Consider the following 24,470-nt stretch of genomic DNA (forward strand, 5'->3'; position numbering starts at 1 on the left):
CCTCTTGAATCTGAGGTTCGACCATCAGCCGGAGTCTCCTTTCCAACAGCTTGGTATAGGCTTTTTCAGGGATTCCTCGATAATATTACCTCTGGTGCCTTGCCATTGAGGAGCTTTCTGACTACCCCAGTGACCTCTGCCAAGGAGGTCCCCAACAGAGTCTTTCACCAGGCAGTCCCAGCACACCCTCACTGCACATTTGGGTTTACCAGGTCTGCCCAGCAGCCTCCACTGCCATCTGATCCAACTCACCACCAGATGGTGATCAGCTGACAGCTCACCCACTTTCTTCACCCAAGTGTCCACAACATATGGCTTCAGGTCTGATGAAGCAACTACAAATTCAGTCATCATCCTTTAGCCCACCTCCTTGTGTTCCAACGTGATGTTCGGTATGGATAATTCATGTTGAGAACTGGAAGGTCGTTCCTCCCAGTCATGTCCTTCAAGGTTTCCCAGTCAGTGAGCATTTAAGTCTCCCAGTAGGACTAGTTAGGTGAAGCCTTCTCCAGCACCCCACCCACTGTCTCCAAGATGGCGGAGCACTCAGAGCTGCTGTTAGGGCATACGTGCAAATAACAGTCAGCGTTTTCCTCTCTGCAACTTTAGTTGGATTGAGGTGACCCTCTCATCCACCGGGACAAACTGCAACTGTGCAGCAGCCAGCTGGGGACTTGTGAGTATCCGCACACCCATCTGCCTGTCTATGATAACTGATAACATTGTAAATATAGATCTGTTACTTGCCAATGTAACAGGATCTAGTGTGTTTATTCTGCTTAGTATGCGCCCTATTCATTCAACATACTTAAACTAAACTCTGATTACTGTCTTGCTGTTGATTGTTTGACTCAGTCTTTACTGTTTATACTGCAGGGGTGTGACAAAACAGTACAGCCACCCAGACTGGCACTATTATATAGAAGATCTCTATAAATTGTCAGAATAATCCCATATCTTCTCATTGTAAATAACATTTTACCTAGATTTGTTCTTTTTTTTCTTTCATTTCTCTTTCATCATCATTCCAAGGCAGACGGGTGTTGTACTGCGTAATTGCATAACTGGATAAAGTAACAGTATACACATCACATGACTAAGGGTTACAATTGTAACTGTTGAACAGGATTAACAAAGTAATCTGTACCTCAGTCTTTTTTTGCAAAACCAGATTATCATCCTGAACAGTGCAGTGGAATAGGAGCTTTACCAGCTGATTTTGTCCATAGATCTTAGAAAATCAACAATAAAACAAAGGTGGTATTTGTTTTTTCATCAATAACAATGTGACCATGGTGACCATGGTGAGAGTTTGTTTCTTAAGCCTAGAATCACTGGTTTTTGGCTGCAAACCAACATAACCCAAGTGAAAGCAGAAGCAGATGAAGTGGAATGTTTACTAGTGGGACAGATTGCAGAAGTGAACCCAGAAATCCTAAAAGCCCATCCACATCGATAACACCAGCAACTATAAAGATAACTATAACTATAAAAATATTTAAATTGTTCTAAGTAAATAGAATGTCTATGTGTCTGTACAACAATAACTATAAAAACATCCAAAACAATAACATTTTGGTTCAATCTCTCAGAGCGGGTTTTTGGATGCAACGATAAAACATTTTAATTTAATCAAATTAAAGTGCTAAGAAAGAAGGTGGCAGGAGAATTTGGTAGTTTACTGCAGTGATGGCTTTGTTTGCTGAGGAACTCATCACAGAAGTCCAGAAGAACCTGGCACAATTTGACAAAGATCATCCCCTGTACAAAAATGCTGAAAAGAAACATGAAGAGGGAAGGAGGAGATAACTTGAGATAACGCTTAATCCCATGTTAAAGATGCATTCCACTCATTTTTTTGCAGTCACTTCACGCAAAAAAGAAGGCCCTCTTGGGTGCTTCCATCCCCCACTCTGGCCAACAACCTCAAAATCTTCTACTGCTACCTAGAGTTAGCAGGCCATCCAACCCCACTGAACCTATCCCCTATAACAGCCTGCAGTCCTCTTGCCCTTCTCCACCTACGCAACAGCCATCACTCCATCAACCCTCCCACATCTCCCCAACAGTCTTTAGACCACAGTGCCCAGCATATGCCTTTCCCGTTTGTCATACCAAAAGTATAAAAACTTTTGTCAGTAAAACATCAGGAAAGCTGCAGGGCCTGATGGTGTCCTTCTCACTGCTGGATCCAATGTTCATCTGCACCTTAAATCACCCCCTGTCCATGAGCAAAGTCCCAATCTGCTCCACTATTGTCCCTGTGCCTAAGAGCCACAAGGTTACCTGCCTCAGTGACAAGTCAGTGGCACTGACCTCAGTTATAATTAAGACCTTTGTAAACCTGGTGTTGCCGTATCTTAAAGGCATCAGACCAATCCCTTGACCCCTAACACTTTGCTTACAGGCTCAAACAGTCAATAAATGCTGCAGTCAGCATGGACCTGCACTTTGTGCTGCAATACCTGGACACCCCTGACTCAGGTTTGTTGACTTACGCTCCGCCTGATTACCATCATACTATAATTGCTGAAAGGCAAACTGCCCCAACTTAACACTGATCCCTCAAACTATTAATAGATAATTAACTTCCTGACAAAATGTGGGGAGTTTGTGCAGCAGAGTCCCGATTTGTCTTAAAGTTCCAGGGCTCCACCATCACAACCCTTATGGATGAAAACATTTTTGTTTAATCAAGTCCAGAGAGCACAGAGAGAACAGAGGAAATTCATCCTGCAATAACTGAGAAGACTCAACTTCTCACAATCAATCTATTCCTAGTGAAATTCGACCGCTCAGTTCACAAAAACCACTTCTCCTCTCCTCCACCTCCTCCCAAGCAGTTGTTAGTTACAGAGGGCCAATTGTGCTGGAGGTTAACAATAAGCAAAGCATTTTTTTATTTGAGAAAAAGTGAAGTAACAACACTCTTATTGTTTTTAATTCTCTCTGTATGCCCCCCATCTCGACAAATAAACCAATTATGAAGCTCATTTAATTCTAACTGAGTTATAACCAAGAGCAACCTGGCAAACCTGTTTTGAGCTGGAGGTTTTAAATCTCTCATCATCTATTATTTTTAGATAACCGCACACCTTACAGTATATTATCCCTGCTTGTGTGCATCTATAGGCCAATTAGACGGCCTCATCACTACACTTCTTCTGAATGAGCAGACTGATGCCAAGTTGAAAGTGAGCCAATGATTAGGATCATTGCACATATTCAATTAGGATTAATGACCAATTGATCCTAATCTTCAAAATGATGTCAACTAGAGCTCTTCTACATGGGCTGAAACTTGATAGGCCAAGGCTACTGGACAGTGTCAGATTACAGCCAAGGATTGGATTATCACTGCTAATCCAATTATACATGTGGTGCTGTAATCGGCTGTCAAACTGGCTCATTCTAAGGATAACCCTGCGGAGAGAGTGAATCCAGATAGGCCTTATTATGGTAGACTAATAGTCTATCCTATACATGCGGATGCCTAGTAAGACAAAACTGAGACACCACATAGCCTGCAGAGCTCTGACTCTGTGATGCTGACACAGAGGGAGAGCCGCTGTTTTGAACAAACTTAATGACTGAAACAGTTGCACTAATTCTCTAAGGATTTAACTTCATTCCATCTCATGCATAATCTCGTTAAACCTCTAGTTCTACATCAGAAACAGTGACAGGATCACGAGTTGGTTGCAAGTACATCAGAAATAACGCTCCCGCAACCGGAAATAGAAGGAAACTTCAACCGATGACGACTTGACTCCACCTCATGATGCCATTTAGCAACAGATGAACAGGTTTCATGTTCATTTTCAGCAGCCCAACGCTAGCATCGCTCTCGCCGTGGGTGCCCAAAGGAATACTTTTGACGTTGTAATGTTTGTCAGGGTCGCGGTGCTGCTTTCCCCTCTTGCACCGTAGCTAGCGACTAGCCAGTCTGCTGGCGGCTTCCTCATCCAACCGTATATTTTTGCTGGCAGTTTCTGTGGAGGATCAATGGATGTGCTATGGATGGTACCGCTGCTGCTGCTTCCACTTCTGATGTGGACCAGCAGCACGTTTGTTTTTTATTTCAAAAAGTGTTTTTACGTCGCCTGGATGATGTGTTTGGCCATGATTGCGATCCCCCTGTGCATACTGAAAAGCGGAGGTAGAGACGTTGAAAACATGAGGTAAGTTGCTTGCATAAACATCGCTAGCAGTGCCGCCTGACAGCTAACATTAGCAAGCTAGCTGGCTAGTTGCAGCCGTAGTTGACATTAAACATTCAGTTACCGTTAGCTGGGCTACACCGCTGGCTCAGGCTGGAGCGTAACGTGAAAAGAACAATCACTGCCGAGCGTCTAGCCGACCAATTTGCCAGACTTTGGAAGGGAAGCAAAACTAAAAAATAAATAAACCAAACATTTTCTATAAAAACTACGCTAGCCCGTGCAGTGGCAACACGTTAACGTTGGCTGAAGACAGGAATGCTAACGTTAACATTTACGTTACGTCTACTGCTCAGTGAACCATGCCACGGCATGTGCTATTTGACTGTTCCCAGGCGGCCAAAGCAATGCTAACCATAGTTACCTAGCCTCAGTTAATTTATACTTAGCCTACTGGAATCGTTGGCTAACTTAATACACGTTGTATACAATGCACTGATTGGCAGGGTAGCATACCCCCTGTTCGTAAATCGCATGTGTGCTATCACAGTCATGTATTAGCGTGTGTTCACCTCGGTTGACCACAACATGGATAGGCTTTATGCTAGCCAACGTAAGGTAGGTGACTTAGGTGGTTACTACGATTGTTATAACATTAAACAATGAAGATAGCAGTTTTGATAACGCTATTATTACATAAAGCTATCAAAGTGTGATGGTTAACGCTGGTGTCTTTACGTGACGTTTGCCAAACCATCTTCAAGTTTTCCAGACTAGCCTGCCCCTTTTCGGCGTTCTTCACGTAAATGCTGGTATTGGCTCGGTGAGAAAGACTCCTTACCACTGGAGAAAATGTGTTATTTTAGACCTGACCCACTAACTGGCTGGGTCAACTGATACCTGTTACGATAGAAATATAGTACGCCTTTAGTATCAGTGTCCACTTTGTAGCAGGGGATTTTGTGGTTATAGGGGGGGGGGGGGGGGATTGGACACAAATGACTGCATCCAGTAATTACCTTGAAGAGGTGGAGGTCAGATCTTATGTTCCTCCTGACTAGAGTAGGCTTACTGAATAGTTATGAGGCCCATCCCCAATACAACCCCGGCAATCAATGTCCAGTTCACCTCCTCAGTTTGCCTTGTTCCGTTGACATTGTTAGTCCTGTCAGTTAACAACAGCAGACTGGCTGCCTCAGTGCACTTGGGATAACTGTTTCACAGTCATGTTAGCCAACGTGGTGGTGTCATGTTGCACCAGTCTGTTAGCTCAAAGGTTATCTGGACCTGTTCACCGTGACAAAGTGCCTGTATTAGAGACAGACGGGCACAGAGAGAGAGAGAAAAGGGTTGTAGACACACGCTAACACTTGGCAGGCTATGACAGAAAGAGTTCACTGATTCATCAAGGACAGTGCCGTTTGTCACAGTCATTTGCCCTCAAACGGGTAGGCTACACAAAGGCCTTAATTCTGGGGTTGACTGCTTGCTACACAGCTAACTTGGGGTACTTGGACGTAGCGCAGTAAACTGTAGTGAACACACAATGTGGGCCACAATAGGCCTTTACATGTACACTCAGTCACTTGCATCCACTGACCTCAAGTTGCCAATAATGTGGTCCTTGCTCTTCCTGAACCACTTTTGTTGGCCTTGGATCTTTCAGTGTTGGCGTTTTTGTGCAGAGCCACTGTTGAGCTGAGAATGTAGCGTTAATGCTTGTTGTGGTGAGGCTATTGTGTCTGCCACATACGTGAACGACAAATGGAATTGGAGGGCAGCTGTTTACTAAGATTCCAGCTGAATTATCAAGAATAGAGGCTTAGTTTGTCACTCACAATTCATTGAGCTCAGGAGTCAGGTTGCACACTGTGTGATCGCTTCTGACATCAGTAGAATAGTGCCAGTGTGTCTCCTCTGCTCTATCATTCTGATCCTGTTGCTGTGACCCTATTCTGAGCAAGCCTCTGACCTTTGACACCTGAATTAGCTTCAACATCGATATCTTTGTTTGTTGGTACAATAGTTTTAAGGATAACAGGTCAGACTCACCTTTTTCTGTGAGCAGCTAAATTGCATGAAACCTAAGCTGGTGTCAGATACATGTCATTATGCTTTGTAGGTTTAAAAGGAACGTATTTCGACACTGATCATGAAATGCATCAAGGGAAAAGCTGAGTGAACTGGCCGTAAAAGAATGCAACTGAGGCCATTTCATTCCCCTTGAACAATCTCACAATTGCTGCAACACTGGCTGAGCCATTGCATAACTACTGCCTTTTGCACAAGACTGGATGTGTTATCACTGTAGCGCTGCATTGAAAGATAGTGAAGATTGTATTTCAGTTTAAAGGTTAGAGGTATTTTACTGTATTGTACCAATCAAACATAAATGGTCTAACCTAGATTTCTGTCAGCCAGTAATGTGCCATGATTGCATTAAGTAGTCACAAGACAGACAGTGAGCCGGTGCTAATAGACAAGTTAAAAAAATTGCCTATCTCGTCCCTTTCAGTAATTTGAAGCATGGAGAGCTTTACTTTTCATATAGTAGCCTAACTAGTTTGAACTAGTTTTCTATGCTGGTTCATAGAAAAAAAGTGAAACTTTAAGTTTTGTCATGGCCAGTGAAGTGAAAGTCTAAAGGCCAAAAGCCACACCAGTTGCCTGCTGTGTCTGGCATTATTGTCAGAACTGATGAAATTGTGAGAGAGCAGTGACTGTTGGATACACTACTTAAAATCTTATTTCTGCAAGCTGTAGGTTAACTCTGGCTTGCACAATGTCAGACTTGTGCTCTACTCCCTTGATTGCAGTATGCCTTGCCGTTGATTGCAGGATGATCTTGAGACAAATAGCTGTTCAATTTATACAAATGTTAAGCAGTCATCCAATCACACTCATCCTTGCATGGTTGAAAGTTCAGTTGCCATATTCTCCACCTTTTTTATCTCCATCATAGCTAGTGGTGGGAAGACCAATTCTTTTAAGTAACTCAATCCTTTCAGGCTTGCCGATGGTAGTGAATTGATTCAGGATCGGTTCATTTGATTCACTTTACTTCATGGTTCATTAAGTCCAATGCAACAAGTGAGCTACTACCTCATACACTAGCAGCTGAACCAACTGAACGAAAAAATCACTTCTGTCTGTACTGTTTCTTTCGCTCAGTCCGATACAGCCACTAAAGACTCATTCAGTCCCAAAGACAGATGTCGATTCAGAAACTGCACTACTAAACTTTGTGCAGTTGTGCTTGTTGCATGGGTGTCACGTAAAGATGGCAATGAATGAATGAATGAACAAGGAAGTTTGAGAGTTTCTTGTGACTGTGGTTGATTACGGCCATTTTGGAGATTAGCAAGACATTATTGAGGTCATTGCCAAGGTAGGCACTAGGCAGATTGTCCTGAAGGCTCGCTTTGTGTTTACAAGCGCATTTTGACAGTATTTTATATCAAAGTGCATTGCACTTTGTTGTATTTTAAAGTCAAATAAAGATATCAAGCAGTAAGAAATGTCACACCTCCAAAATATTGAATCATTTATTATAGTGCTGGGCGATATGGACCAAAAATCATATCTCGGTATTTTTAGGCTGAATGGCAATACACGATATAGCCTATATCTTGGTATTTTCTACGAAGTGGGCTAAATGTTCAGTTGTAAGTCAAAGCCACATGTGAGATGTCACAAGCACTTTTATTAAAACAAGACTGTGATCAAAATAAAATGCAAAGACAGGGTTTCCTTCCCTGTTTTAGAACAGTCTGGTGAGTTCAGAAAATGACATCACTTTACTGTAATGTAGCCTTTAAAACCAGGAAAAGACAACACTTATGCCATATCACGATATTACAATATCCAAAATCTAAGACGATATCTAGTCTCATATCACGATATCGATATAATATCGGTATATTGCCCAGCCCTAAATTATTATTATTTTTAAACTGAATAGCTACCATCTGATTTTAGAAACCAGTTATTTTTATAGCAGCCAGTATTGAAGCACATAGCGAATTGGCAGGAACTGAACCAGAGAAAAATGGTCTCATCTGTGTTTTGAAGGTTCCAGAACTTCCATGCCTTCCGTTATTATTTTAGATAATACCACAACATGATTTGTCTCCCACCAAATAGGTACAATTCATACTTTGTTATGAATATTGAATTATTTACTTGTGGAGAGCATGCAGAATTCTTATAGTGATTGCTGTTGGTGATTCACCTCAGTGTCGTCAAGCAAAAATAAGATTATTCGTAGGGATGCACTTTCTATTGGTACGGCCTATAGTAGTAAAAGTTTCTGATTTCAGATGTTCAAAGTAGGGATGGCTGGGATGATATGCTTATCTCACAATATGATACAATATAGCCTAATGCACGATATGGGGTTCATGATTTTATACAATCACGATACAATGTAGCCTAATAAATAAACATAATTTTCACAGTCATACTTTGTTGTCACTGATTTTTTTTTATTTCTGAGGCACAAATCTTTCTAGCAATGGCATTGGCTTGCTAGAACATAAACAACAATTTAAAAATGTCATATGTGCAAATAATATAATTTGGATGGTGAGCTTGTGAAATTGTGATGGGCCATCTCAATTGTGATTACTACAGCAGAATACTTCACCAAAGTGTGACGTAATAAGATTCTGGTTCCATTGCCTTGTCAGACTAATGCGAAAATGAATAGGGGTGTAAAATGATTGGCTTAAGATCTTTGGATTTAATATGGATTTCTGTATTTGTTAAAGTGGGTGTGGGCCAGTTTTGAAGCCACAATGAAAACATGTAAAAAATCGCTATCATTAAGCAGCTTAGCATTTCAGCATTTGATGCTAACGTCAACCGCTCTGCGTGTTCTAGGATGGAGAGATGGCTCCCATGACACAACATCCATAATCAGTTTGTTAGCAAATATTTTTTTTTAAAATAGATTAAGTCGATAACACATATAATAAAGTAGCCCTTTGATATTTCCAATGTCGCGGTTTCACATATTGATTGGTAAACAGGAACCATAAATCCTATTAATTTTCGGCATAGGTGAAAAATAAAGAACCGGACATGATCCGGGAGACCCAAAATGACGACACACTTCAGTGGTCTATTCCTCCCACATTGTGCAGTCTGTTCCAGTGCAATGGAAATGAACTGTCTCTTTTACTGTGTATGTTGCATAGCAACGACATGAGAGTCTTGAGGACTTACAAATATTAACAATAAAATTGTTGATAAAACCTTTGGATAATAGCAATATTATACTCAAAGTTGTCCTATACCATGATATTGGCACTGCAATCTGTTGTAAATGAAAGACTGTATTTGCGTTATTCTACCTGCTCCTCCATGAGCCAGTGTTTCAGCAACATTGAATCATTACGTCTTTTTTTTGCTAGTAAGTTTATTCATGAGGGATTGTTTACGTTTAACGTATTGCAGACAGACTCATTTGCCCAAATAAGGGATTCCAGATAAAACTGCAAATCCACATTTCCCCGCAGCCTCATTTATAGCTAAGGACACTTCAGCTACCTCTCCAAACACAGTGTTTATATCCAATCAATGGCCTTTCTGGTCTTTTAAACCTTGGTGAATGGGTAAAAAGGTACTCAACTGTGACATCAAGGGAAAATAAAGGCTATTCAAATCTACTTTCCCAGGGCTTTAAGTGGCTTTGCTGTTTTTAATCTCAGAATTGCTGGGAGTGAGGCACAGTGAGAGACCTGGTCATTTAATTTCGCTCCTTTCTGCACAGAGCGTTTTTAGAGTGTTTGATTATTGTATTCATTCACTATTTTCAGCTGTCTATAAACATTGACAGCTAATCATTTCTAACATTGCGTTATGAATTTTAAAGTTTCTGTGATTAGAAACAGTTTAATGTATTAGAATGAATAGCCTATGCTGCCTTATGTGCTACTGGCGTGAAGAGGTGAGTAAGCACCTCAGTCATCAAGCACACACTAAACATGTGATCTCTTTGCATTGTAATCACTTTTGGGTTTGAATAAAACTATGATTTATTTACACATGGTCAGGACAGCAGTGTCATGCAGCCATAAGAACAATCTGTTAAACACAGTGCTAAATTGAAATGTTATTCTTGCTGTGTACTTTTACATGATCTGCCGCTATTAGTTGAAAGTCTGGGTAAAATACATAATTTGAACCAGCAGTCAAAAACAGAATTGGTAATCAGAATCTGCCCCAAAAACCGTGATCATGTGCAGCCCTAGATATAATTAGAGAAGTGTTGCCCACCCTTGCTACAACTGGTCAGCTGTAAGCAGCCAGCTTGTCAGCTAGTAGCTAAGCAAACTAGCAGTACCCCTGCTAGCTTACTAATTCATTAACACTTTAAATTATAGGCATTTAGCTCACCCTCTCATCTAACTTGCAAAGAATGCAACAGCAGAATAAGCTTCAGTTCCTAGACCACGATCATAACAAGCAAGGGTCAGAGCCATAGTTTACTGCAACATTCCTTTGACAGAAGTGGTGGAAAAGAAATAAATGCTGAGGAGAGTGGTAGAAGGAAGTTTTCTTTCTTTTTCCTTTTTTTTTTGATGAGAGCAAATTAGGGCAAGTAGAGGAGGAAGACGTGGGGGAGGGGACATGATTCAGTGGTGAGAGAGTGATGTGAGGAACTTCTTGAAGCGATGAGTTTTCAGCCTTCGACAGAAGATGGGGAGTGACTGCTGTGCTAACTGGAGTGGGGAGTCCAGGTGGAGCGATGACCCGGTCGTAGCAGGGAGTGGAGAGCTAAGAGGCCGACAGTGGCACAATGCAGACCACTGGAGGTGTGGCGGCACGGCTCCCTGTGCAGCCTTATACGCCAGCACCAGGGTTTTGAATTTGAAATGAGCAGCCACAGACAGACAGTGTGTTTGAGGGGAGTGACATGGGAGACTTTGGGGAGGTTTTAGACAAGGCAGGCCACAGTGTTCTGGATGCATTTTAGGGTCTAAAGAGAGTATTTCTAGGAGGGTGCTTGAGTATTACAGATGGGAGATGAGTAAAGCTTGAGTCCCTTTTGTTGAAGGGTCTGATTTGATGGATGTTGTAGAGTGCCAACCTGCATGGAAATGTGTGCCCCATATGGCAGTTGGTTGTCTAGAATCGCACCAGGATTGTTGCCAGTCTGGGGAGAAGTCACCGTTGTCTCGTTACTGGTGATGGAGAGTTCTTATCAAGTTCAGATATGTTATCTCAGTTTCCTCAAAGCTCTGCAAATAGACAAACAAATTAATACTAAAACAAGCGAATGTGTAACGCTTTTATTAGTCCCAAAAGAGTGGAGCAGTAACTTGAAATGAACTCAGAAGGGGTACAAACAGGAAATAATGCTACTGATATCAGTGTGAAAAGTCAGCTTTTTTAAGTTAATCAGATAAGGGACTCTTTAACTTGAACTTTGACTGTCACGCAAAATTGTAAATGTGTTTTTGTATGTATTATTTTGTAATGCCTCTATCAAAAGTATTTGGAAAAGGGATACTGCTAAAATTGGATAGTGAACATGTTTATTTCAGCAAACAAAAAGCAAAATTTTCATTTCCCCCGCTTAACAGACCAAACCTTGATGTGATATCCAAGGTACTGAACCATGGGGTTTGGAAGCCAATCCAGCAACACTGTTGTGCAACTTTTTAAGTATACATTTTTCACCCTAGTCTTCTAAATCTGTATGGGATCACCCCACTGGGCAAGGCAGGTCCTGACTTGATCATTCTTAGCCCAAATAGCTGCTTAACTTTAGATTGGGGTTAAAAAAACAAAAACAAAAAAAAAACATGTCCTAACTTTCTTGGTTGTGTTTTTCATACCTTATGCAATGTCAGAGGCAGCCTGCTTATACAGGCTCAGACAGATGGTAAGACAGTCTTTCTCAAAGCTCATTGGAGCGTTTTGCTTACTTCAGGCAAATATTTAACCAGCCAAGAAACAAACAAAACTAATGGGGATGTAGAACATGGTTAAGCTCCCTGGTTTCTTGTATTGTTAAAACAGTCTTGATTATGTTTTGTCTTAAGGTAGAGCGTCATCCAAATTTAATATATCTGAACTGGCAAATTGAATGGCCATGAATAATTAAATAGTATACAGTATATAGTATACAAACAAAAAATGTAAAATATGACGATGTATTGGAATTCCCTTTTTTGTTAGGTGCAATTAGATGCATTTCCATTGCCAATTAGGCTATGTATGCCCAATAAGTGGGGTTTTGGAATACATTATGCATGCTTCATATTGTGAACGTGAATTGCACAATCATTTACACATTCCTCTGGTTTGAACAACCTCTGTTCCCAAGTAGGGGTCTGGTTTAAGAGATGTACTCTGTTTACAAGGTTGTGAGCAATAACCTCTGATTTTCTGGTCTCTAATTAACCTTTTTCGCCCTCAGGATTATCCGCTCCCTGGTTCGCCATGTGAAGTATTTTCTAGGTCTTCGGTTTGAAGTGAGCGGTTGGGAGCATCTGCAGACAGAGGGCCCCTATGTCATCATCTCCAATCACCAGAGCTCCCTGGATGTTTTGGGTGGGTATTGGTGTTGCACAGGTATAGTTTCCGTACTGCTATAGTGCAGCAGTACCTTCATATGCAGATTAATTTTTTTTGAGAATGGTTCCATTGTCAAAATGGTTGATGCAATTTTTCCTTTCTTCAGTTTGCAGAAAACATCGCACTTACAAATGAAAAATCAGTGCAGAAATGTATCTTATTTTCTATTTTATTTCATTTAGACTGCCAATCCGCTGTTCATATCAGATGTTTGGTTAACCACTAAAACTTTTTGTAGTTAAGGTTTGCTGGCTCACAAAATAACTTGAGCTGTCATTTTGTTTTAAAAAAAAAACAATCTGAAACAAAGTTTAGTGGTTAGATAATGGAGGGCTTGGAGCCAAAGGGGCGTAAGTGCGATTTTGGGCGAATATGAGTATTATATATCAATTGAAAGGTCTCAGTGAGATCTTATCAGTGCCAAAAGGACACAACTGAAATCATGACCCATAAGTTTTAATTAAACAAAAACTGAAAGCCAGTAAAAACAGTAAAAGTAGTGTTTTGTTTGCAGCCAAAAGGGCGTAACGTAAGGCGTAATTCACTTAGGCCCTTTTGACACCAAGCAAAACCCCACTTTTGACACTGAACAAGCATTGTGGGTAGAGGATTCTAACAGCACTTAGGTCAACTCCAAATGCATGCTGACGTAAGTAATGCTAGCATGGCAGCATGAGCACATCATTTTTAGTATCCTATTCATATCCTAATGAATATTCTAAAAATGTATTATACTAGCAAAAGAAAAAAAGTAGTAGTTTAGAATCAAAAGTAGTTTCTTATGTCTATAGAGGTTTATTAAAAAGGTTTATTAAATGTTTTTAACAAAAAAAATGTATCAATCACTTTGATATGTTCTATGTAGCCTACAATTTTAAAGGCCTTGGTGAAAGTTGCTGAGCATTACTTCAAGATAAAGATATTCATTCTGATCTTGTTTTATATTTTAGTGTTGATTGAAGTGAAATTGCTAGATTTGTATTAAAATGAATGTGTTTTACAATTGTTTACTTATATACGCCCATATTCTGCATGGCTGTATTGGATAATATTTGTGCCAAAAAGACGCATTTCACTCTTTTGCCATTTTTAAAAAAGTTTACAAATATAATTCACCTTAAACTGTAGCAGTATTGTTTTTATAGTAATGCTCAATCTGATAACACAAAAAGTTAAAATATTGTGCTTAGTAACGGCAGCTGATCCAAGTTTGATCAAAATTTGTTTTGGCTCTCCTGTAAAATTGACTATAACGCACTTACGCCCCTTTGGTTCCAAGCCCTCGTAATGTAACCTGTCACATCTTTATTCCACTATTTGCTTATGGAAATATTTGATTGGGTTTAGGCTATGTTAACACCAAGGAAGGTCTGTCAGGTGTATGATATGGAAACATTGCACTCCTCCCTCTGAAGTTGCTAGCAGGAATGTCCTATCCTGTTGTTTGGCGTGCTAAAACAGATTCCTGCATTGCTTAGACAACAATCATGGGGCAAAATGTAAGATTATGTCAGGTTTGGTGCTGCCAAAGGGTTTCTGCCTAAATGGAAATGAAGATTGAGTGCCACGCAACCACCAAGAGTATTTGAAGAGTCAGATTCATTGGTTTGGTTGGGCACAGTCATAGAAGACCCTAAAAGAACACATGGATCAATAGAAAATGCATTATGCCTGGCATCAGAGGACCCAGGACCGTTAACGGTGTGAGATAATAGCTGGTTGTCAAATTGCTGAATGCCATATAAAATAGGTCTAGATCAGGGGTACTCAAATACAAATCTTAAAGGTCCACAAAGAAAATTTTCAATTAGACAAAGGTCCGTTTATTAAGGTCAGTCAAGCTTTTAACGAATTATAATTAAATTATTAAATTAATAATATAAAATTAAGTAGGAATATATATAATATAAAATAAAATTATATAAAATATATAAAATTAAATTAAATAAAACATAAAATTACATATAAAATTTAATTAAATTAAAGCTACAAATCACCATTTCCCCATTATCCCCATCCCCCAAACCCGGTTCACACACCCAGCCACCAAAGGTGAATCAAACCATCCTAAGAATCAAAGTCCAAATAAGTCCAGAACTATTGTACATTGTGTCAAACACTGTTGCTTAATGAGAGAAGTGGCACCTTTGGTCTGCTGCCAAGACTTTGAACTTTGGCACAAAAGGTGTAATGACCAGGCAGAGACACTGATGCAAGTGTTCATTGGTGAGTCGGCTGCGGTACTCGTTCTTCACCGTGTTCATTGTTGAGAATGCAGACTCACTGCAGGCTGGCCACCTTTGAACACGCCATTTTATTGGCGTGACTGATTCACGTTCCAAATCTAGGCTAGTAGCTAACAGCTGACGAAACGAGCTGCGCTGTCAACTTGATTACACCGGTCTTTGTTCTCTTCTCTTTTAAAAATAAAGTTTGAAAAAAAAAGTGCGGCTCTACAGTATGACGTCGCGTCATGTGATTGGACCAAACCAAAGCAGAGTAGACGTCCTCACACAGACAGTGGAGCAGTCGGGCATTCAGAGCGCTGCTTGCAGTGGAGAAAGCGGATAATTTTGACTCGTTGCGTTGCGGCGAAGTCTCGCAGATAATACAAATAACACATATGAAAAGTATAATTCGCTCAGAGTCCGGAGACAGTTGTGGTTCGGTCCGGATCCGGACCGGAGTCCGGACTTTGAGGATGACTGGTCTAGATTAAAGGCCCAATGCGCAATCGCTGTACAGTGCCCCATTTGTCCCCATCATCACTCTGGCTCTCTGTGTTTGTGTTTTGTTTACATTGGGGTGCAGCTTTTGCTGTAGGGGAGGGGTGATGAGCGAGTGCGTGTGATTTGAGGAGCCTTGGAAACTGGCCAAACAACTTGTGCATGAAAGTTTTGGCTAAGTATGGTTACCGATCGCTGTAGTTACTTCATTGGCATCAACTAACCATATATTTCCCTATTGCAGTATAGTTTGGTTATTACAATGAAAATAATCACATAGCTACCTGTCCTGACATCCTCTCACAAAGCCAAGAAGCCTGCTGTAAGACTAGGGCTGAAAGATATTGGGTTTTTTTTTTACTTTAAAACTGTTTAAAAGCATACTGTGTAGGATTTTGCTAGTTGTTGCTTGTAATCACAACTTTCAAAGTTGACCCCCTCCTCCCTAGCTCAACAAGACACAAAGCACACGCACATGTTTTTTTCTGTGTTTTTACCATTCTGGCAACCGCATTCAAGGGGAATGCGGTTGCCAGAACGGGAAAAATCAGTAAAAAAGTACAAAAACAGCTAGGCGAAACACCAAGGAGACAAGCCTTGTTCCAAAACAAGAGTCTGAATCTGGGGTTGCTTTTACCCGTTGACAAGTATTGAAGATGAGGATGAGCTTTTCTACTACAAAGAAGCAACGCTAACAACAGTAGCTAGCTGCCAGCTCACGACACACACTCGCTGTGACCAGAACTCCAGTTACTCTGTTTTAGAGTTTGGGACCACTACCGTAGGCAGCGTGGCTTTTAGATATAAAACGATTTAGCAGTGGTTTTGGTTGCTGGCGGACTCACCCACTGCCAAAAGATGCCCAGAAACGTCCCGAACATTCAGAAATAGGAAAATCCAGGCAGAAGGCAGACTCAGCGGACACAGACACTGTCACAGACTATGGGTCATAAATAATGATTGAGTAGAATAATTTTTGGATTAGTTTATGCTATTTCAAAGGGGAAAATCCTGCTCAGGACACCTTTTTTAAAGAAAAGTGTTTTTGTTAAAAAAAATAAAGTTTTCATCAATATTGTACTTGATTCATGGACCAGATTATCTGGAGCTCTAAAACACCAGATAAATCCATTTTGGACACCCCTCTCTCTCTGAAGCAGTTCATATTGCGATTTTTTTTTTTTTGGATTGATCCTTCAGCTCTATGCTAGACTCAACTTGGAGACGAGTAGCGTGGTTGCGGGAGGGGGAGGGGCGCCCTCAGAGCAAACGGTGAACCAAAACAATTGTGTTGTTGTAATTCCTTGCTCAGCCACAAGAGACCTGCTCTCAACAGTGATCATGGATTGGGGCTTTAAGTAAGAGCATGCTGTTGATTCCTTTCTTCACCCACTTGATCTTCTGGTACTGTTCCTTCTGTTTGTCTATGATGTGGTGTGTGTGTGTGTGTGTGTGTGTGTGTGTGTGTGTGTGTGCTTTCTTTCAACGTTGACTCAGTCTTCCTAAATCTCGTTGTTGAGGACGCTAATTTGGCAGAGGTGTGTTTTCTCTCCATCAGTGCCTGGGCGAGTGTGTTTCAGTGCCGTTGAGTGATGTGGGCAGGCTGGAGGCCAGGGGAGTGACAGCGGGGGGCGAGCCAGGCACCTAATTAGTGCTGAGAAAACTCAGCAGGAGCCTGACTTGGCGTCCGAGTTACCATGCCAACTACTGCACCCAGCCATTTACAGCAGCTGATCCCAGATCTGATCTGATATGACCATAAGGCACTCAGCTCCCTCAACTCCACAGCTATGGCTGGGCTTAAAGTGCACTTTATAATCTAATTGTGGTTCAGTCTTTGCTCTATTTCTTTTGCCCTAGTAGAGACACATCTACTGTCTCTCCTCCTGTTTCTTATCCTTTATTTCACAGACATTGTCTGCCTCTCTGATGGCATGTGTGTTTGGCATCTTTCCCTGCTCCGTTTCATTTGAGGATGTACCAGCTGCTGTTGCGTCTTACTCGGTCCTCAAAACATAGACAGACGTTTAGGCCATGAAGGTTACCACACACCCCTGATTTCTCAATATAAGCATCATTCATGCAGATGAATTGCATCACCAGACTTTATACCAGATGAAATCCACGGTTTGACAAGGCCACCGAGAGATAAGATGGAAAGGCCAAAGCTCATCTGAAATGGAGTCCTTAGCTGTCACACAGTCATTGGCGCTGTTACTGTGTGTTACAAACATCTTTGAGAGAGAACGATATGCATTTAACATTTAGACTATTCTAAAAAAATTGCTCTGTTCTTTTTCAGCTAACCTTGAAGCCTGTTCAGTGAAGGCAACTGATAGCCTACATTTTGTAGCAAGTACCCCAAGTGTGAGCTGTGAATTATGCTCACAGCCTGTAATAGCATTAGTAGCCTTTTATTGATCCTAGCCTTGGTGATGTAATGATTGTACAACACACAAAATGCAGCTATGGGAATAAAACAGCTCAGGAAATCAGAGTACAAACATCAGATTCATTCAATTTAAACATTCCTATTTGTTATTCCTGTGCAGGACTCCAAATTAACTTTTTTTTGTAGTGCTGGTGAACTAAGCACCAACTTTTTCTAGAAAGTGATACATTAACAACTTTGATTTTAAAAACAATTTACATTTTTGGTTGGACTACTACTACAATTTTATGGATTTGTTACCTTTAACCATTGTGAGCAATCAACAGTTTAAAAAGGGCCGTAGCTGTTACTTGGTGACAGGCCAACATCTTGTATGAAAAATGTTTTATCTGTCATGCTTGTGAAGAATAAACACTGCCTATCTTAAAAAGCTTTACAGAGTTACTCATCATTCATTTGCTGATTTATAGTTACTTCTCTTTTGCTTTTGCATGTTTGAAATGCCTCATGGTCCCACACAGGTCTAACTTAGACCATAGGAATGACATATTTCAATTCATTTCAAATGATGCGTATGAACGCTGAAAAATGGGTGGTGTTCCCCTTCAAGGTCTAGTATGTAGTTTATGGTATTTATGGCGCCGCGTTGGAAATAGAAGTGACTGCCAGTAACAATGTGTCTTACGCATGGCTCTTACCGTACACTGTCTGACAATAAGTCAGCCGCCTTTCCCCTGTTCCCCAGGCCTGATGGAGATCCTGCCAGACCGCTGCACCATGATCGCCAAGAAGGAGCTGATCTACGCCGGCACGGTGGGCATCATCTGCTGGCTGGGTGGCATCGTCTTTATCAACCGCAAGAAGACGAGCGATGCCAAGAGTGTCATGGCTGACGCTGCCAAAACTATGTTGGACGACCAGGTGATCCCCCTTCTTGCCAGTCACACTCAGAATGGGTCACAGGTTTTATATCCCGGACTAGTACTTTCTGCTCTCTGGTGTGAAAGGGCAGATCATGCGTCATATTAATGTGACTATCAGTTCTTTGTTTTGTTTTTTGTTTGGTTTTGTTTTTGCTCTTAATCACTTATCATACGGGTCTGGTTTTGTATGATTGATTGGGGATGATATGGGATCGTTAAATGGCTGTTTCTCCCTTTTAACCCTTGGTTTTTGCCCCATACAGATTCGGCTGTGGGTGTTCCCAGAGGGAACGCGAAACCAGAGAGGCGACCTGCTGCCCTTCAAGAAGGGTGCCTTCCACCTGGCAGTGCAGGCACAAGTGGGTCTCATGGCTTTTGTTCTTCTCTGTCACACTCGTGTGTGTGTGTGTGTGTGTGTGTGTGTGTGTGTTTTGTAATGCAGACAGTCCTAATCAATCTATATATTTTATGTGAATGAAGTCACCACTTTACCCTGACCCTGTTTACACAAGGGCTCTGATACTGGCCTTATTCCAGGAGCCTTGTGCCAAATTGTGTCTCCTAAAAGAGTGGGCGGTCATGTTGCCAGCATTGTGCTGATTCTAGACACATGGGGGAGCTAGCAACCTTATATGGCACAAGACTACTTCATGACATAACCACATCCGATCTACAGATGACACCGTGCATAGAGAGCACCGAATCGATCGGACTTATTTGCAAGGATTCCTTTGACACTATCAGATTAGTTTGACCTGTGAAGTTGGCCTGCTTACGCAAAGATAACCGGCTTATGACGGCTTTGAAGCTCAACCTCTTGAGCACTTCTCTTCTGACAATTTTGTTCTTCTCCGTCTCTAAAATTGCCCCGGGGTTGTGCATGATGTAACCGCTCCCCCATCTCCTCACGCCAGATTACTTCACTGGCTCTACCTTTCTAATAGGCAAGATGGAGGGCTATTGCAGTTCCAACACGGAGTGACTACAGGATAACTCTCAGACAGCTCAGCCGTGTGCGGTTATGAGCTCTGTCTTTTGTCAGGTGAACGTCAGTCAGCTTCGTTACACAGAGGTGGGAGGTCTCTGTTCTTGATCTCCTGTCACACACACACAGTCGGGGTCAAGCAGGTGGAATGAATTAAAAAAACATTGTTCAATGAAACCTGGCCAGAGACCGCAACTCGGTTCACCCCAGGCAAAAATGTGGTGGTGTGTGTTACTGTGGGTTGTGCGCACACACGTGTGTGTGTGTGTGTGAGCCCTCTTTCTTTTTTCAAAGACTGTCGAGGCTGCTATACATTAATATCAGTTTGGGTCGGATAGGCATCAGGGAGAGGAGCCACAGTAATAAGGCCCTGCTGCTCGCCATTAGCAGACACAAACATTTCTCTGAAGGGGCTCATTTGGCTCTACAGTTAGAACTGTATGCGTTTCCTTACATTTTCTACAAATAATACTCGGATGATTGAATGAATGAATTTATTTGACAATTTCATAAAATTCCAGCTCTGCCAAGAAAACGACACTCAAGCAGCGAGTCCCGTAAAAAAAATAGTAGAAACCGTCGGGATAGCACAATAAAGCCCTAAGGCTTATTTCCACTGTGGTCAGGAGTACTCAAGTTGGGGTGATAGATTACCTCATTCAAAGTTTGAAGGATATAATCTGCGTTTTGGTATTCCCCGTTTGCTTTGCTTTACGCTTGAGACTATATCTATCTGAACATAGACTATTTCTATCTCGCAATGTTTGCTTCTGCTGAGTTTAGCCCAGCCTATCCATTTGTACCCAGCCAGCCAGATTGAGTGGAAGCAGGACAGCCCCCAGGGGGAGCCACGTTTGGCTCAGCCCGTCCTGTTGAAGGGCCACTCTGGGCCTCAGGAGATCAACTCAGCCTCTATTAGCGGCACTGGAGGAGATGGAGATTGCTAGAATCATGCTGATTTGTGTGTGTGTGTGTGTGTGTGTGTGAGAGAGAGGGAGAGAGGGAAAGAGAGGGAGATTAATGTGTTGTTGGTTCAGTCAAGCATTTCTGTCTCTGTGCCTGTTTCTCATCTTTGGCTTGCTTAGGAGAAGAATGGCAATGTTTGGAAGTCAGATTACTTTTAGACATGTTTTCTTAACTTGGAAATTAAGATTGTATCTGATGTTATTTTGGTATTCAGGGTCTCTGATGTCTCTTTTGGTCTCCTTTCCTTCTCTCTGCATCCCTCCCTCTTTTCTCCCAGGCACCCATCATACCCATTGTGTTCTCATCTTATAGCAGCTTCTACCTACGAAAAGAAAAGCAGTTCAAATCGGGTAACTCGGCTTGATTTTCTTTTGTTTTTGTTTTGTTTAGGTCTGTAGTACTGTTTTGTTTTTTTTCAGTATGTATGAATTATCACATCGTAATCGATATTGTGCCGGCGTTCTGACACTGAAGTCCTGTGCCTCAACCAGGAACCATCAGATTGAAGATCCTTCCGAAGATCGAGACGAAGGGGATGACGTCGGAGGATGTGACGTCCCTCTCCGACAAATCCTTCAACGTGATGCGCTCTGCCTTCCTGGACGTCTCCGACGCCGTAACCCAGAGCAACGGGCCCGTGTGCCACTGAACATTTAACGCCCTCCCTTCCGCCACTTCTCCTACGCCCCGTGTCCGAGACCCATCCCTCCCTCCCCCCCCCTCCCTCCCCCCCCCACCCCCTCCAGGTTGTCCCATTAACCTGGCCAGGAAACGACGTGACACAGGTGTACGGTCGTGACATCTCTCTTGTCTAGTTGACGCCTGGCCCAGTCTGCCTCCGGCCTGACCCATACAGCACAGTCAGTCCCGACCCTCACTGTGTCTGCAGCAGCCTCAGCGGCGCCGCTGCTCTGCACCGCCGTGAGCGGAGTGACGGACGGCAAGCCGAACAGTACGGATGTGTGTTCATCATGCATGCCTTTTTTGGATGGCTCTGTCCACCCTCATCCTTGGTTTGTTCTCTGGCTTTATCTTATTTTTTATCAGTCATGTTATACTTTCTTTTTTGCCTTTTTTTTCCCCCCTCTTTTCTGCGCGTGTCTTCTGTTTAGCAGATGAACCTTGGCGTTTTCTCTCTTTTCTGGTCATAAATGTCGGTGGATATTTATGTGTTCCTCTCATGCTGCCTTAGCCTTAGTTATCTTTAGTCACTCATACACACACACACACACACATACGCACACACATTCAAAATACCCCCATCTCCTTCCTTCCTTTTCCTTTCAGTGTATGCTCCCCCTTTCTGCATTCCACTCTCTTGCCTATTTTCCTAAAGACAAGAGGAGCGGGGTCTCCAGGAGAAGTGGAGTGTGTGGAGGTGAGAGGTCAACACTGGTTGACCAGGGACTTCTATAGATCTGTCTCCATGAAATCAACTCTATATCCATATTGGCTTTTCAACTCACTGACCAATAGCTCAATGACATACTATATGACGCCAAACAGCAAGGGATAAAAGGTTACAAGAAACAATGTATAACAATAGCACCCATCTTTACTGAGTTAATGGACTTAAGTGGACTGATCAATTATCAATGTTGTGCATTGTTGGTGTTTCACCGTGCGTTCTTTTGGTTTGTCTTACTTTCCAATAGATGAGAAATAACCTGCATGGAACATTGAGCAAGTGTCTTCTCGCTGTATTCTATATTTTTGCTCTATATTTATTTCTACATCCAATGATCTTGTTTTGTTGTTTTTAAAAATGTGATCACACTTTTTTGCTCCTCGGAAGGAACTCCATAAGTGAACCTATTTAAGATGTGTCAAAGGTGATTTCATAAAGTGCGATGTCCAACTGTCATAGCATTACTATTCCAAAGTGCAAGCTACCTGTTGTGCCATGTCAAAGTGTATTTTGGGGAGTTTCAGATATTAGCCCATTATTATTTTAGTATGACCAGCTTGATCAGTTAGCTGCTGATCGGTTTTATTCTTGCTGTGGGGAAGGGGTAATGACAAGAACTGTGAAAGTGGTTTATATCTCTATCAATGTTCGACTTGGTCTGTTTTTATACGTTCCTGTTAACTTGAACATTCACTAATTACTAACAAACCTAGCTTACTTCAGTCTGCATCTCAGAGGAGTTTAATTACTCATTTTATTGATTGGAAATGAGAAGGAATATCTCTGTTAACTGGGAAGGCTACCAGTAACATCTATATGTTTTTTGTAAATAATGATAATGAGATGGGACAATGACATCTATGATGTAGTCATGGTATCTGGGGAAACTCTTATCCACTTGTCACTTAACCTTATAGGTAAATAATTGATTATTAGTGATTATTCACAGAGTCTGGAAATTTTGGCCTTAAGTTTGAGTTGGTTGTCATTGCACTTTGGATTGTTAGGCTATTACACTTCCGATAGGATTTATATTTTGTAATATGTGTCGACAAAGGCATCTAACCAGATATGACTGACGGTTTCTTTTATGGTAATGCAGCTTCGTGTTTTAATTTACATCCAGGTCTTGACATTTCATATTGCTCACTGCCTTCACACTCAAGTTTGCAAAATGAATTAGCTTGCCGCTTTTGCCCGTCAAACACCATCTGAGAATGTATTTCAACATTCAGGATATTTCTGTACTACTAACTGCATCTAACTATTTTATTTTGAAGTTCTTGTATTAAAGTGGGATGTTGTCTTGCATACAGTCGCCATTAAGTCTAGGAAATGTATTTATTTGAACATTGAGTTAAGTGTTGAATTCATCCCTAGATTGACTTGTGCACACAAACCTTCTGAGGAGATCATCTTGTGGGAATGAATGGATTCACCAATACTCTGGTCCTAAGCCTGTATACTGCTCTTCATAGATGAGTGGCAACAGTAGTTTTAGTGGTACCTGCTGGGCTCTTGGCTTTAAGGAGTAAGTACATAATATGATGGTCGGGATTTCATGTGTTTGAGGCCAGTATGAAGAATACGCCCCAGCTAATAGCAAATAATCAAATTCTATAATGTGTTTTTTTCATACATTTGAGTATATTTATTATCCTATTTTCTTCTTATCTTTTACCTGCAAGTTTTATCTCTGCAGCAAGTGGTTTGAATGTCCATCAGTACTGCTACCAAATTGGTTTCTTCCAAAAATTTTAACTGTCATTAATTTTGCTAATTAAGTGTTGTATCCATTTTTTTTCTATTGATTTCTTGGTTATTTTGTAATACAAATTTCTGAGCTTTGTGTCATGAGATTGAAACGATGGTGGCTCTGCAACAATCCCGCTGGTTGATTGGGCTGTTGTTTACCAAATTATATTTAAGATTTTGGAAAAAGATTCAAAGTATTCTGAACCTTAATAAAGCACTTTTCATGTTGAGTTCGGGTGGTGTATTTGGGAAAAACTTTAATGTCCTCTGATTTTCACCAAAGCTATTAAAGTGTAATTTGGTGGTAGCTTTAGATGGATATGAGAAACAGAGCTGGCAGAAGCGTCTTGTCTGACACCCTGCTGGGCCTTGTATGTGTGTGGTCCCGTGTGTGTGTACATGCACACATGGCATAGAAGCCCATTATAGTATCTAATTAATATTGATGATGTAGTGTTCTTGATTTCACCAACTATGGGTAAACGTGTTTGAATGCCTTGGAAAAGAATAAAATTCATTCTTTTTTTCTTAAGTTGTTGTGCACTTTAATGCCTGCTTTGCCCTTTATG

At 41.4% G+C, this 24,470-nt stretch overlaps 1 protein-coding gene across 2 annotated transcripts; it reads left to right on the plus strand.

Moving 5' to 3' along the window:
* Window positions 1–3,821: 3,821 nt before the first annotated feature.
* Window positions 3,822–24,433, plus strand: agpat2 (1-acylglycerol-3-phosphate O-acyltransferase 2 (lysophosphatidic acid acyltransferase, beta)). Of its 2 annotated transcripts, none has more exons than XM_071528138.1 (6): window positions 3,822–4,181; window positions 12,589–12,722; window positions 18,610–18,785; window positions 19,051–19,146; window positions 21,016–21,088; window positions 21,230–24,433. In XM_071528138.1, exons 1-6 carry the CDS (start codon window positions 4,006–4,008, stop codon window positions 21,385–21,387), a joined length of 813 nt encoding a protein of 270 aa, XP_071384239.1. In that variant the 5' UTR covers window positions 3,822–4,005; the 3' UTR covers window positions 21,388–24,433. The 2 variants fall into 2 exon arrangements, with proteins under 2 accessions (XP_071384239.1, XP_071384240.1); XM_071528139.1 differs by having other exon boundaries at window positions 21,240–21,310.
* The last annotated feature ends 37 nt before the right edge of the window (window positions 24,434–24,470 follow it).

This window comes from Centroberyx affinis, unplaced genomic scaffold, assembly GCF_046629955.1.
Source record: "Centroberyx affinis isolate AG114_WGS23_722 - 3 ecotype Tasmania unplaced genomic scaffold, CSIRO-AGI_Caff_v1 ptg001621l_1, whole genome shotgun sequence".
Taxonomy (NCBI): domain Eukaryota; kingdom Metazoa; phylum Chordata; class Actinopteri; order Beryciformes; family Berycidae; genus Centroberyx; species Centroberyx affinis.

Coding starts and splice junctions, on each gene's coding strand:
- agpat2 (XM_071528138.1), top strand. CDS start 4,006: ATGGATGTGCTATGGATGGTACCGCTGCTGCTGCTTCCACTTCTGATG. Junction 12,723..18,609: donor GAGCTCCCTGGATGTTTTGG/GTGGGTATTGGT, acceptor CCTGTTCCCCAG/GCCTGATGGAGATCCTGCCA. Junction 19,147..21,015: donor ACCTGGCAGTGCAGGCACAA/GTGGGTCTCATG, acceptor CTTTTCTCCCAG/GCACCCATCATACCCATTGT.